General features: G+C 41.9%; 1 protein-coding gene across 2 annotated transcripts in view; it reads left to right on the forward strand.

The window, feature by feature from the left end:
- The window catches only part of MCCC2 (methylcrotonyl-CoA carboxylase subunit 2), a 91,773-nt gene that overhangs the window by 28,314 nt on the left and 47,435 nt on the right, over positions 1-16,024 (forward strand). For both annotated transcript variants that reach the window (XM_056539721.1, XM_056539712.1), the window contains exon 8: positions 13,913-13,977. In XM_056539721.1, the coding sequence (XP_056395696.1) occupies positions 13,913-13,977 (65 nt within the window). The remainder of the gene's footprint in view (positions 1-13,912; positions 13,978-16,024) is intronic.

Consider the following 16,024-nt stretch of genomic DNA (forward strand, 5'->3'; position numbering starts at 1 on the left):
GTGTGCAGATCTGTAATCTAACAGATCTATAACTGTCTAACAGTGATAAATATGCAGGAATATCATTGATTCATTCCCCCTATAGTTGAATTTATTTTTAAGTGTTAATGAGTCGTTGTGTTATTGTTCTCCTATGTGCTAGAATCGCGGTGTGCTCAGGGGAAATAGCAGGGGTCAGTATTGCCACCTGCAGATTGATTTTTACATTCACTTCATTTAAACTTGTGGAGAGACAATCATCGATATTCAGCAGTAATAGGACCTCAAGGAATCCCTCCTCTATCCAATCTTGGACCGATCAAACTGAGAATATATGCAAATAGAACTTGCCACTTGGGGCGGTCTGCCGTTCACTAAATCTGGTATTTATGTGTGTGTCTTTTTTTTAAATTGATTTTAACATCATGCACCCACTGTCAAATAGAAGAAACATGACATTTACATAATACAAGATGGAAATGACAACTCGCGGATTTTTGCAGGGCCCTTTCAGAGATGGTGCATGCGCCAACGTTTTTGATAAAGAAACTCTCAACAAACCATTCCACTTTTATCACTTTTCCCGCTAAGAGGGGGGTTACTTTATACCTTTCACAATGTTTTTTGCTTTTTTTTTTTTTTGTTGTTGTCGGCATGTGGAAAGGCAAAATTCAGAGAATACTTTAGGTGCAAGTTACATAATATTTCCACCTAAAGACAGAGCATTTTACCTGACAATGTCAGTCCCTGAGTTGTCTTCCTGAGTAAAGTGTTTTATTTACCGGTATTTATTCATTACTGAAATATATCTATTGATGGGAGAGAGAAAAAATGCATCCAACCTTTTAATTTTTACAGATATTTTTACCCAGATTTAGTTTATAATTATGTCTATGGCTTACATATATTATTTACTAGGTTATGCAGATTTTTTACATGTTTTTTTTTATGTATCTAGCTTCTGTATTTTGCTCACAAATCCCTCCATTCTGCTGCTCATTCTTTCTGTCATTTACTGCTTAGGAAGGGGCATGTCCGAGGCAACCACTGAGCCTGTCCTCACCATACATTTACTTCCTCCCTGAGTCTGCTGTGCTGTGCTGGGTCTCTTCATCCAATCACTTCAGGCTGCTCTGTAACCCCCTCCTCTCTGTTTTCATGCTGCAGTCTGATAGGACAGGAGTAACCACAGAGAAGTGCTAGTCTTAACCTCGGTTACTGGACTTTGTCCCACCCTGTTCTTCAGCTGGGACAAAGATGATGCTGCAGCTGGACAGGATTCTGTTCTGGATGTATGGGGACACCTAGTGGTCTTTTTATTTATTTATTTATTTTTTATAAGCCATGATTTTTATAAAAAGTAGATAAAAATGAAAATTATATTACAAAGGTAAATGTTATATACAACATATAGAAAGTTTTTGATTCTGACAGTGTCCATTTTAAAGTTGTACTCCCCTGGAAAACATATATATTTTTTAATCAACTGGTGCCTGAAAGTCAAACAGAATTGTAAATGACTTCTAATCATACTAGTACTTATCATCTGCTATATGCTCCACAGGAAGTTCTTTTCTTTTTGAATTTCCTTTCTGTCTGACCACAGTGCTCTCTGTTGACACCTCTGTCCATTTTAGGAACTGTCCAGAGCAGGATAGGTTTGCTATGGAAATTTTCTCCTGCTTTGGACAGTTGTACTGGAAGGATTAAGATTTTTTTTATTAAAAGTAATTTACATATCTGTTTAACTTTCTGGCACCAGTTGATTTAAAAAAAAAAAATTATGCTTTTTTTTTTTTTTTTTAAAGTAATCTAGAGATAACCTAGAGAGGCACCCTAGATATTTCATCCGTTTACATGACTCAACTGAATGAATTAATACTTGAAATACAACTAAAATGATTCTCCGCTGTTTCTTTCCACTCTTCACCATCTGCCCCCCAATGTTCCTCTTCAAGTGACATTTTTCGGATATAAAAGAGTCTCTCTGCTATTTACATGGAATTCGACGGCAGATGGTTAAGAATAGTAAGAAATATGATGGACTGGTTTTTGTTAGATTTTCAGACACATAGTTGTGAAAGTATAATCTATCACCAGGTTTACTCCTTACTAATGATTGGTGATTATTTGCACTTGTGTTCCTTAAATTTCATTATGGAACACAGGGTTCATGGTCTGTGGGACTGCCAAGAGAGTATAACTGACTAAGTTGTACAGATATGCTTAAAGGGGTACTCCCCTGGAAAACATCTTTTTTTTTAAATCAACTGGTGCAAGAAAGTTAAACAGATTTGTAAATTACTTCTATTTTAAGGAAAATTGTCAGCAAGTACATTGGGTTATAGTGTGGGTGAACAGGAGTCTGTATCGTGCTCACTTAGTGAAGTTTTGCTTAGGGCGAGTTTGCGTCCTCTAAATTGTCCGCCATCCATCCCGGTTTTGCGCGCAGCAGGCGGGTCCCCCGCCAGCAATCTCACTTTGGGTTCCGGAGGCAGTCGCCCGAATCCCACCCCCCTTTTTGCATACTAATTTCTTGTTTCTCCACGTCCTAATGACGTGGAGTTATCCGCCCATCTGAGCGGTGCAATGTGACTTCAAAGCGCATGTCTTGATGACGTCAGAGCTGTGTATCCCCAGAATCGCTCTGCGCCGCGAAACTGCGCATGCGCTCTGAAGCCACATCGCAGCGCTCAGAGGGGCGGATAACTCATTAGGACGTGGAGAAACAAGAAATGAGTATGTAACAAGGGTGTCTGGATTTGAGCGCCTGCCTCCGGAACCCAAAGTGAGATTGTCGTCGGGGGACCCGCCTGCTGCACGCAAAACCGGGATGGATGGCGGACACTTTAGAGGACGCAAACTCGCCCTAAACAAAACTTTACTAAGTAAGTGAGCATGTTAGAGACTCATGTTCACGCACACTATAACCCAATGTACTGGGTTTAGTGTGGGTGAACTTGCTGACAGTTTTCCTTTTAAAAATATTAATCCTTCCAGTATTTATCAGCTGCTATATGCTCTACAGAAAGTTCTTTTCTTTTTGAATTTCCTTTCTGTCTGACCACAGTGTTCTCTGCGGTCACCTCTTTTCATTTTAGGAACTGTCCAGAGCAGGAAAGGTTTGCTGTGGGGATTTGCTTCTACTCTGGACAGTTCCTATAATGGATAGAGGTGTCAGCAGAGAGCACAGTGGTCAGACAGAAAGGAAATTCAAAAAGAAAAGAACTTCCTCTGGAACATACAGCAGCTGTTAAGTACTGGATGGGTTAAGATTTTTAAATACAAGTAATTTACAAATCGTTAACTTTGTGGCACCAGTTGATAAAAAAAATGTTTCCCCCAATGAAGTACCCCTTTAACCCCTTAAGGACCAAGCCCATTTTCACCTTAAGGACCAGAGCATTTTTTGCACATCTGACCACTGTCACTTATTATTAACTCTGGGATGCTTTTACTTAGGAATTTGATTCAGAGATTTTTTCGTGACATATTCTACTTTAACATAGTGGTAAATCTTCATCGATATTTGCATCATTTCTTGGTGAAAAATTCCAAACTTTCATGAAAAATTTGAAAATGTTGCCTTTTTAAATTTTTTTTTATAATTTTGAAGCTCTCTGCTTGTAAGGAAAATAGACATACCAAATAAATTATTCAGTCATGGCAATAAATGTTGGCACCCCTGAAATTTTTCAAGAAAATGAAGTATCTCTCACAGAAAATGATTGCAGTAACACATGTTTTGCTATACGCATGTTTATTCCCTTTGTGTGAACTAAACCAAAAAAGGGAGGGAAAAAAAGCAAATTGGACATAATGTCACACCAAACTCCAAAAATGGTCTGGACAAAATTATTGGCACCCTTAACTTAACTCCTTAAGGACTCAGGGTTTTTCCGTTTTTGCATTTTCATTTTTTCCTCATCACCTTCTAAAAATCATAACTCTTTCAATTTTGCACCTAAAATTCCATATTATGGGTTATTTTTTGCGCCACCAATTCTACTTTGCAGTGACATTAGTCATTTTAGCAAAATATCCATGGCGAAGCGGAAAAAAAATCATTGTGCGACAAAATTGAAGAAAAAATGCAATTTTTTAACTTTTGGGGGCTTCCGTTTCTACGCAGTGCATTTTTCGGTAAAAATTACATCTTATCAAAATCATAACTACATGCAGGAAAATGTATACGTTTAAAATTGTAATCTTCTGACGGGGCGGTATGAGGGCTCATTTTTTGTGCCGTGATCTGATGTTTTTACACGTACCATTTTTATATTGATCTGACTTTTTGATCGCTTTTTATTCATTTTTTCATGATATAAAAAGTGACCAAAAATATGCTATTTTGGAATATGCCATTGAAAGGGGGTTTAATTAACGATATATTTTTATAGTTCGGACATTTCCGCATGCGGCGGTACCACATATTTTTATTTTTATTTACACTTTTTTTTTAAAATGGTGATTCTTACTTTTATTAGGGAAGGTGTTAAATGATCTTTATTAACTGTTGTTTTTTACACTTTTTTTTGCAGTGTTATAGTCCCCCCTGGTGGTTTTTTCACTGCACATACCGATCTCATACACAGATCACTGCCATGCATTAACATGGCAAAGATCAGTGTAATCGGCGGCCGATTGCTCAAGCCTGGATTTCAGACTTGGAGCAATCAATTGCTGATTGGACACGGCAGAGGCAGGTGAGGGGACCTCCGCTTGCGTTCTAGCTGATCGGGACATCGCGATTTCACCGCGATGGTCCCGATCATCCCGACTGAGCTGCCGGGAAGCTTTTACTTTAATTTTAGATGCGGCAATCAACTTTGAAAACCGCGTCTAAAGGGTTAATAGTGTGCGGCACAATGATCGGTGCTGCGCGTTATTAGCCCAGGGTCACGGCTGTCATTAGCCGCCGGGACCGACCCGGGGTTTTTTACCTGGCGCAGGGCGCACAGCATCCTTAAGAGGTTAATATTTGGCTGCACACCCTTTGGAAAAAATAATTGAAATCAGTCGCTTCCTATAAACATCAATAAGCTTCTTACACCTCTCAGCCGGATTTTTGGACCACTCTTCCTTTGCAAACTGTTCCAGGTCTCTCTTATTGGAAGGTCGCCTTTTCCCAACAGCAATTTTAAGATCTCTCCTCAGGGGTTCAATGGGATTTAGATCTGGACTCGTTGCTGGCCATTTCAGAACTCTCCAGCACTTTGTTGCCATCCATTTCTGGGCGCTTTTTGACGTATGTTTGGGGTCATTGTCATGCTGGAAGACCCAAGATCTCGGACGCAAACCCAGTTTTCTGACACTGGGCTGTACAGTGCGACCCAAAATCTGTTGGTAATTGTCAGATTTCATGATGTCTTGCACACATTCAAGGCACCCAGTGCCAGAGGCAGCAAAACAACCTCAAAACATCATTGAACCTCCACCATATTTCACTGTAGGTACTGTGTTCTTTTCTTTGTAGGCCTCATTTCATTTTTGGTAAACAGTAGAATGATGTGCTTTACAAAAAAAGCCCTATCTTGGTCTCATCTGTCCACAAGACGTTTTCCAAGAAGGATTTTGGCTTACTCAAGTTCATTTTGGCAAAATGTAGTCTTGCTTTTTTATGTCTCTTTGTCAACAGTGGGGTCCTCTTGTGTCTCCTGCCATAGCGTTTCATTTCATTTAAATGTCGACGCATAGTTCGCGCTGACACTGATGCTTGGAACTTGTTTGGGGATGCTTATCCACCATCCGGACTATCCAGCGTTGACACCTTTCATAAATTTTTCTCTTCCATCCACGCCCATGGAGATTAGCTACAGTGCCATGGGTTGCAAACTTCTTGAAAATGTTGAGCACTGTGGACAAAGGCAAATCTAGATCTCTGGAGATGGACTTGTAGCCTTCATATTGTTGATATTTTTCCACAATTTTGCTTCTCAAGTCCTAAGACAGTTCTCTTCTCCTCTTTCTGTTGTCCATGCTTAGTGCGGCACACACAATCCAAAGAATAAGTGAACTTTTCTCCTTTTTATCTGCTTTCAGGTGTAATTTTTATATTGCCCACACCTGTTACTTGCCAGAGGTGAGTTAAGAGCATCACTTGCTTGAAACTATTTAATTTTTCCACAATTTTGAAAGGGTGACAATAATTTTGTCCAGCCAGTCTTTTCCTCCCTTTTTTGGTTTAGTTCCAATACACACAAAGGGAATAAACATGTGTACAGCAAAACATGTGTTGCTGCAATCCTTTTCTGTGAGAAATACTATATTTCAGGGGTGCCAACATTTACGGGCATGACTGTATTCTGATTCACATATACAATATGTCTACTTTATGTTTGCATCATAAAGCCGACATGTTTTTACTTTTGGAAGACATCAGAGGGCTTCAAAGTTCAGCAGCAATTTTCCAATTTTTCTAAAAATTTTCAAAATCTGAATTTTTTTAGGGACCAGTTCAGTTTTGAAGTGGATTTGAAGGGTCTTCATATTAGAAATACCCCCTAAATGACCCTATTATAAAAATTGCAGCACGCAAAGTATTCAAAATGACATTCAGAAAGTGTGTTAACCCTTTAGGTGTTTCACAGGTATTGCAGCAAAGTGAAGGAGAAAATTCGAAATCTTCATTTCTTACACTCGCATGTTCTTGTAGACCCAGTTTTTGAATTTTTACAAGGGGTAAAATGAGAGAAATCCCCCCAAAATTTGTAACCCAATTACTCTTGAGTAAGGAAATACCTCATATGTGTAAAAATGTTTTTTTGGGGGGCATGTCACATTTCGGAAGCCCCTATGGTGCCAAAAAAGCATAAAAAAACCAACAAAAAACATGGCATAATATTATGGAAACTACACCCCTCAAGGAATGTAACAGGGGATCCAGTGAGCTTTAATACCCCACAGGTGTTTGACGACTTTTTGTTAAAGTCGGATGTGTAAATGAATTATTAGTTTTTTTTTTTAACTAAAATGTTTCTTCCCCCCCCCCCCAAAAAAAATTTTTTTTTTACATTTTTTCAAGAGGTCATAGGAGAAAATGCCCCCAAAAATTTGTAACCCCATCTCTTCTGAGTATGGAAATACCCCATGTGTGGACGTCAAGTGCACTGAGGGCGCAAAACAATGCTCAGAAGAGGAGTCACATTTAACTTTTGGAAAGCAAATTTAGCTGAAATGGTTTTTGGCGTTCATGTCACATTTAGGAAGCCCCTATTGTGCCAGAACAGCAAAAAAGAAAAAAAAACACATACTATTTTGGCAACTACACCCCACAAGGAACGTAACAATGGGTCCAGTGAGCCACAGGTATTTGATAAATGTTCATTAAAATGGCATGTGAAAAGCGAAAATTAGATTTTTACACTAAAATGCTGGGGTTACCCCAAATTTTTCATTTTCACAAGTGGTAATAGGAGAAAAATTTATATACATTTCTTTTGATTAAGGACATGCCTCATATTTGACATAAATTGCTTTGCGGGTGCACACCAGGTCTCAGAAGAACAGTAGCGCCATTCAGCTTTTGGAGAATTTTGTCAGGGGCCTTAAGCATTTACAGAGCTACCATGGAGCCAGAACAGCGGGACCCCTCCACAAGTGTCGTCATTTTGGAAACTGCACCCCTCAAGAAATGTAACAAGGGGTACATTGGGCTGTAAAATGACAAAATTGTTTTTTTATTTTTATTTTTTTAAACCACTGGGGAAGGTGTATAGGGGAGAACTGGACATTTGGAACGGATGGGTGTTTTCTACATTTATTTTCCAGGAATGGATGAAGTATACTATGTGGGGGGAATGAAAATTAAAATTTTACTACTGATATGCCAATTATGTTCCCAGAATGATGACCCAGAGCATAGCCAAAAGTAAAAAATATGCCCGCCCCAAACCCTATGCTTTGAATTATCATTTGGGAATGTCGTGTGTGGCCATCCCTAACCTGTTGCCTCAAATGCAACATAAAAGAGACCCCGATGCTAGTGACTCGGTGACCCATGACCCATTTGGTACATTGGGGTCAAATTATGGAAAATTAAAATGAAAAGGGAAAATGTTGTACTCCATGGAAGTGTGATACTCCCTGAAGCAGTTTTTAATGCAGAGGCCCGGATGATCGGGGAAAGTGTCACATTGAGTGGTAGTGTCCTTCCATTTCCCCCTCTTGTGACACACACTGCATTTTTTCTATGATCGTCCCTTCTTTTCAATGTTGGGGACCTCACCTGGAAAGTGTTGGCCTGCGACGATCCTGGCACCTATATTTCCAGTTCCTTGGGAACTCCGGCCTGCTCTTTCCCGGTCGCCAAAGATCAGGGCCCTTAGGACTTCTTCTTGAAACTTGTCCCTGTGTTGCCAGCATACTCGGGCAGTACAAAAGAGTTGTACATGGCAACCTGTACAAAGTAGACCGCAACTTTTTTGTTCCATACTCGGGTTTTCCGCATGGCGATGTATGGCTTGAGGACTTGATAAGAGAGAACAATTCCCCCCATATACTGATTGTAGTCCAGAATACAATCAGGCTTAAGGACCGTTGTGGTACCTCACACACGGACAGGTGAGCTGCCGTTACCATGATAAGGACATCCCTCTTATCCTTATACCTGACCAGCAACAGGTTTTCATGGGGAAGGGCACGGGACTTGCCCTTGGCCATAGGTGTCTGAACAAAATTTAGTGGGAGGCCTCTCTGGTTCTTCCACACGGTCCCACAAGCGGATATGGATCTGACGGCAAGGTATGTGAACAGAGTGGACAGAGGGATACCGTTATAAAAGTTGTCCATGTACACGTGGTAACCCTTATCCAACAATGGGTTCACAAGGTCCCAAATGTGTTTCCTGCTAACACCCAGAGTGTGTGTGTGTGTGTGGGGGGGGGGAGGCATTCTGGGGTTCAATACTGGAATCCCATCCCTCATATACTCAAAAATTGCAAGTGTACCCTGAGGTGCTCTCACAAAGTTTGTAGAGCTTCACGCCATACCTCGCCTGCTTCGAGGGAATATGCTGGCAAAAGATGAGTCTCCGCTTAAAACTGAGGAGACTCATCTACAAAGAGTTCCCTGAGGGGGTGCGTAGGCCTCCCAAAATTTGGCCCTGAAGTGATCTATGACCGGCCTCACTTTGGAAAGCCGGTCATGGGCTGGAGCACTTCAGGGGGGGACATGCTGCATTATCAGCATAATGCAGGTATTTCCGTATGGTCTCAAACCGCCTGTGTGCCATGACCATACTGTAGAGTGGGGTCTGGTAGAGGACATCACCACTCCAGTACTGCCTGACACTGGGTTTTTTGACTAGGCCCATATGTAGCAAAATGTCCTCATTTCGGCTGCATTGACAGCGTACCATTCATTGTGCCTAGCCTAAAGCGAATCTGAGTGGTGGGAGATGAACTGTACAGATTCGTCTGCTCCTCCATATGATTGACAGAGTCATCACTGAAATAACTGAAAATATATATTTCAGTGTATCCGACTGTTTCAATGTGGATTCTTGAGTCGCAACAAACTCAGCAATCTGTGGCTGATATCCCTCTGGGGGGGTCTCCAGACAGGTTCACAGGAAGGGAGCTCCAGTACGCTTATCTGGGGGGGTCGGACTCCAATTACCAGCGGCATGGACGCTTGTACTAGTGTCGGCCACTGGATCACTATCATGAGGGTGTGTGGCCTCGCCAGGTGGAGTCTCCACCACCGTGCAGGGGGCTCGACATCAGTGCTAGATGATGAGGAGGACCAGAAAGAACACAGAAAAGTAGGATCTTCCTATCTTCCTAGCCACCATGTGAAATGGATTTTATTTTTAACTTGAGTAGTTTTTTTTTTTGGTTACTTTAATGCTTACCTTTCCTGAACCTGTGTGGCCATGTCCATTGCTGGCTCAACGGAGGGTGAAGGTCCCTCAGAGACAACAATGTCGCAGGATAGTATTGCGCAGCCCCGGAAGTGTCGATGCTTTCACAAACATTTTTTTTTAAGTATTTTGACGCCTTTACATTTTCTGACATTGCTATGTGTGTTTTCCATGTACAACATTTCTTGGAGGTGAATTGCGCCCAAAAACCCCTAAAGACGCAAAATTGCACCAAAAATCGATTGGCGTAAATGATGAATTGGTAATAGTAGAAAAACAATGCACTCACCGCAGTAGCAGGTACAAAAACTTCTTATTTATTCAAGACCGGTGAAGAGACATAAAACCAGCGTGTGGAGGGCAGGGAGTGCAGGATGCCGCCGGCGTGACGGTAACAGCCGTTTCACCCACGCATGGGGGCTTCTTCAGATGATTTACTCAAATTTTTTCTTCAAATGATGAATTACTGAACAAAGTAAAAACCACACACAGGACCGTGTGATTTTGAGAAAGTTTAAAAAATGACAGTGGAGAGAATGCGCCAAACTTTGGCGCAAAAAGACACTCTGCCAAAGTATCTGTAAAAAAACAAAACACATAAATCCTTTGATAAATACCCCCCTATGTAATTTTTAAATGTGCCTCCTTTTCATGTTACAGCTGGTTTTCTCTGCCTCTTGTTTACTGCTGGTTGTCTAGGCTTTAGGCCACCTCTCCTTACTCTGAAGCAGTGGACAGGCTGCTGCTGACATCACACAATTACTCTGCACAGACCAGGAGAAGAACGTTATCTTCTGGGAACCTTATCTTTATGTAAACATAATCCCTGGCTCTTCTGCTTGTGTGTAAGCTGTATTGTGTCAGTGAATCATGCAAAGTGCTAGTAGCTTACACAAAACCAGCAAATCCTGGTGCCTGAAGTGTCAGTAACAGAACAAGAGCCCTCCTTACTAAAAGCATGGAGAGAGGAGGTTCAACTCTGCTATGAGCTTAAAAAAATAAACAGATGAGAACATCCCTTCAAACTAAATGTATGATCAGAAAAAATTGTCTATTATTTATGTATTCTATCTTTTATGCTGGCCACTAGAACACAGATGATAAGCCGACATTTACTGCAGCTCACCTTTCAGCTTTGCTGTATATATTGGGACAGCAGAGTCATTTGTACATTGTCATTAATTCTTAAGATTTCATTTTAAAAATTTCAGTTACATTTAATGGACACTGTGATGGAAGCCTGGCAGACCCCACTATAATGAATAGGGTCCATTGGGTGCCATTGGTGAGACAGATTTAAAACTGCCAATAGTTTTAGATTTTCTGTTCCTATGGCAGAACAAAAAAGAGAAAACTCAAATGTAGACAAAGCACAAGGATGTTTTTGTTCTTTTATGATTTTAATTTTTGGTTTGGATGCTGAATTTTTTTTAACACTCTAAACCTAGGCTTTATGCATATCACAGATCAGTCTCCTGTCATTGAGGAAGGTGGTTTGTAGTCCATCCTGTCTGAAGAATTTAGAGTTGGTGTATTGACACTTTTCTGACCCATTTAGTTCAGCTGCCAAAACACAAATCCTGCCATAGTTTTTAACAGTTACAATACTATGAGTCCACCCCTCACATTTTTGTAAATATTTAAATCTATCTTGTCATGTGACAACACTGAAGAAAAGACACACAGCTGCAATGTAAAGTAGTTAGTGTACAGCCTGTATAACATTGTTTAATGTTGTGTCCCCTCAAAATAACTCGCAGCTATTAATGTTTAATCCTTGGCAACAAAAGTGAGTACACGTGAGTACAAGTGGAAATGTCCAAATTAGGCCCAATTGACCATTTTCCTTCCTCAGTCATGTGACTCATTATTGTTACAAGGTCTCAGGTATGAATGGGAAGCAGGTGTCTTAAATATGGTGTCATTGCTTTCACATTCTCTAATACTGGTCATTGGATGTTCAACATGTCAACTCATGGCAGAGAACTCTGAAATCTGAAAAATAATTCTTGCTCTACATAAAGATGGCCTAGGCTATGAGAACATTGCCAAGACACTGAAGCTGAGGTGCAGCATGGTGGGCATGACCATACAGTCGTTTCACAGGTCAGGTTCCACTTAAAATAGGCCTTGCCATGGTTGAAGGGCCTGTGCTCAGTGTCATATCCAGAGGGTGTCTTTGGGAAGTAGACGTATGAGTGGTTCCAGCATTGCTGCAGAGATTGAAGGGGTGGGGGATGGGGGCAACCTGTCAGTGCTCAGACCATACGCCGCTTACTGCATCAGCCTGGGGTGCATGGCTGTCGTCCCAGAAGGAAGCCTCGTCTAAAGATGTTGCACAAGAAAGCCCGAAAACTGTTTGCTGAAGGCAAGCAGACTAAGGTTGTGGAATACTGGAACCAAGTGCAGTGGTCTGATGAGACCAAGATAAACCTATTTGGTTAAAATGGGGTCAAGCGTGTGTGGTGGCAACCAGGTGAGGAGTCCAAAGACAAATGTGTCTTGTCTACAGTCAAGTATGGTGGTGGTAGTGTCATGGTCTGGGCCGCATGAGTGCTGCTGGCCCTGGGGAGCTACAGTTCATTGAGGGAACCATGAATGCCAACATGTACTGTGACATACTGAAGCAGAGCATGATCCCCTCCCATCGGAGACTGTGCTGCAGGGCAGTATTCCAACATTATAGCAACCCTAAACACACCTAGAGTATGAGTTTTTTATTTAATTTTTTTGCATTCCTCTGGATCAACTCAGTAGGGACTTATTAGTGTTATAGGTTGAACTTGATGGTCTTTGGTCTTTTTCGACCTTATGTACTATGTTTCCTCCAAGACAGCCACTGCCGCGCTAAAGAAGCTGAGGGTAAAGGTGATGGACTGGCCAAGCATGTCTCCAGACCTAAACCCTATTGAACATCTGTTGTACATCCTCAAACAGAAGGTGGGGGAGTACAAGGACTCTAACATCCACCAGCTCTGTGATGTGTTCATAGAGGCGTTGAAGGGGACTCCAGTAGACACCTGTGAAGCTCTGGTGAACTCTATGCCCAATAGACTTAAGGCAGTGCTAGAAAATAACTGTGTTCACTCAAAACATTGACACTTTAGGCCAATTTGGAGATTTCCACTTGGGGGTGTATTCACTTTTGTTGCCAAGGTTTGGCTATGAGTTGTTATTTTGAAGGGACACCACATTAAACACTGTTATACAGGCTGTGCACTCACTACTTTACATTGTAGCAGAGTATAATTTCAGTGTTGTCAGATGAAAGTCGTTTATGTGAGATACTGTATGGGTCTCCAATATGTCAGCACCCAGAATTATTTTAAACAATTTAAATAGTACCTGTAACTAACTAATCTATCCCTGATTTACAACTATATATATCCCTGACTGATGCTTAGTAGCATTTGCTCTTAATTACTGAAAAAATTATTTCTAAGTACCTTATGTCCTCCCTTTAGTCCTGCTTACTCTGTGTGAGCTCCGTGCTGAGGGAGAGGACATCATCTGAAGTCCTATCGGAGATCACTTCCGCCCTCTCTCATCTATGCTGTGTTTTGTCTCTGGAGCGCACATAGATGAGGCAGTCTATGGCGCAGCAGGCTGATCCTTAATCCTTTCCCCTCTGTTTTGCACTGCACGTGCTTTACAGAGAGGAGGAAGATCGGAGTGCAGACCTGCCGCGCCACACGCCACTCACAGCGCTCGCTCCTGCTCTCACTCATCTGATTCACAGGCAGAGAACAAGAGCTGTCTGTTTCTGGAGTTTGGACTCATGCCAGTCCATCATGAGACCAAACTATTCACTAGCCAAAACGCTGAATGCGGCCAGTACCGCAAGTGAGACACCTAGTGGCCGGAACTACATCGCAAAAGGAATTTTTTTTTTTTAAAAAGCAAGTGCATTAGGAAATAGATTATTTGGACATAAGAGACAACATCTAAATATATCTATGGATAGGGGATGAGTTAATTTTGGCTTCTAATGTCTATATTTGGTAAAGCTGTATTCAGGCGTGGAAAACTGTTTTGTTATATGCTAATGTTCTCTACTTTCCTTGTAACCAGGTAAAGGCAGCTACTGGGGAACAGGTGTCTGCTGAAGAGTTAGGAGGGGCAGATTTGCACTGTAGGTAAGGTATTTCATAGACTAACCACCTTTTGCTTGCTATCTTAATATGACATCAGAATAGGCATATGGGCTTTGTGTTTTACAGTATATATAATAACTAGTGCATACAGTTTCGCATCGCTGTACACTCAAATTGGTCCCTGCCCCCATTCGGGTTCACAATCTAAACCTATCAGTATTTTTTAAATAATTCTTATCACTAGAGATGAGCGATCTTACAGTAAATTCTATTCGTCACGAACTTCGCGGCTTGGCAGTTGATGACTTTTCCTGCATAAATGAGTTCAGCTTTCAGGTGCTCCGGTGGGCTAGGAAAGTGTCTCCTAGGACTGTATCCACCTTTTCCAGCCCACAGGAGCACCTGAAAGCTGAAGTAATTTATGCAGGAAAAGTCATCAACTGCCGAGAATTTTGTGACGAATCGGATTTACTGTAAGTTCGCTCATCTCTACTTATCACCTCTTGATTAGGTTTCTTCATGCTTTAATAACTTAGTCAAATTCCATAATGCTGCTTTGCACTACAGCTGTACATTTATTGCCACATACAAGCATTGATCCTGTCATGTATAATAAGGAAAACATTTCCCGTGTGTGTGTTTTTTTTTTAAATTTTTTTTGGTACATGCTTTTCTAATTACATATAGGCTATGTCCATCTCAGCAGTTTTCTACTCACTCTGGCAACCAATTGTCATAACTCACCCTCTTATCCATATTACTGAATTCAGAAGCCTGGAACTTTGTCTGTGATAGCACAGTCCAGATCTGCAATCTATCGATCTATCGATCTATCGATCTATCATCTCCTGGCATCTGGTCTCAGCATAGAAGGGCTGCAGTAAATAAAGTATTTTCATTCTCTGCCCCATATTGAAAAGAATACAGTGTGCAGCTTGCATTTGCATACCATTATGCTTTTAGCTGGAGTGTTGCATTTTGAAGTACAATAGGAAATTTTAATATAATATAGTACCATGTACGACAGATCATGCAGTGAAGGTAAATCAAAAAGATAATAACCCCCTAATACCACCAATGTTCCCTCTAAGCTTTGGCAGCTGCTGAGCGAGTGTTAAAGTGTACCTGTTGTTAACAAAAACTTTTCATATAATGTAGATAATACTATTACATGTACATTTGTAATATATATTGATTAAAACATTTGTATATTTTTGGGTGAAAAAATCCTGTCCCTGCAGCTATTGCCTGTGTGTTTCTATGAGGAGTCCAAATACAGGAAGTGTGGGTAGGACAAGCAGGGCTCTGTGCAGGCTCCTGGCTTCTCAATCATCCTGATGTGTGAGCTGGGAGCATGTCACAGAGCCTGAGTGCACAGAGCCCTGCTTGTCCTCAGTACACCGAGCCCTGCTTGTCCTCAGTGCACCGAGCCCTGCTTGTCCTCAGTGCACCGAGCCCTGCTTGTCCTCAGTGCACCGAGCCCTGCTTGTCCTCAGTGCACCGAGCCCTGCTTGTCCTCAGTGCACCGAGCCCTGCTTGTCCTCAGTGCACCGAGCCCTGCTTGTCCTCAGTGCACCGAGCCCTGCTTGTCCTCAGTGCACAGAGCCCTGCTTGTCCTCAGTGCACAGAGCCCTGCTTGTCTTCAGTGCACAGAGCCCTGCTTGTCCTCAGTGCACAGAGCCCTGCTTGTCCTCAGTGCACAGAGCCCTGCTTGTCCTCAGTGCACAGAGCCCTGCTTGTCCTCAGTGTTCAGAGCCCTGCTTGTCCTCAGTCTACAGAGCCCGGCTTGTCCTCAGTGTACAGAGCCCGGCTTGTCCTCAGTGTACAGAGGCCTGCTTGTCCTCAGTGTACAGAGCCCTGCTTGTCCTCAGTGTACAGAGCCCTGCTTGTCCTCAGTGTACAGAGCCCTGCTTGTCCTCAGTGTACAGAGGCCTGCTTGTCCTCAGTGTACAGAGCCCCGCTTGTCCTCAGTGTACAGAGCCCCGCTTGTCCTCAGTGTACAGAGCCCCGCTTGTCCTCAGTGTACAGAGCCCCGCTTGTCCTCAGTGTACAGAGCCCGGCTTGTCCTCAGTGTACAGAGCTCCGCTTG

Source organism: Hyla sarda, chromosome 1 (assembly GCF_029499605.1).
Source record: "Hyla sarda isolate aHylSar1 chromosome 1, aHylSar1.hap1, whole genome shotgun sequence".
NCBI classification, from domain to species: domain Eukaryota; kingdom Metazoa; phylum Chordata; class Amphibia; order Anura; family Hylidae; genus Hyla; species Hyla sarda.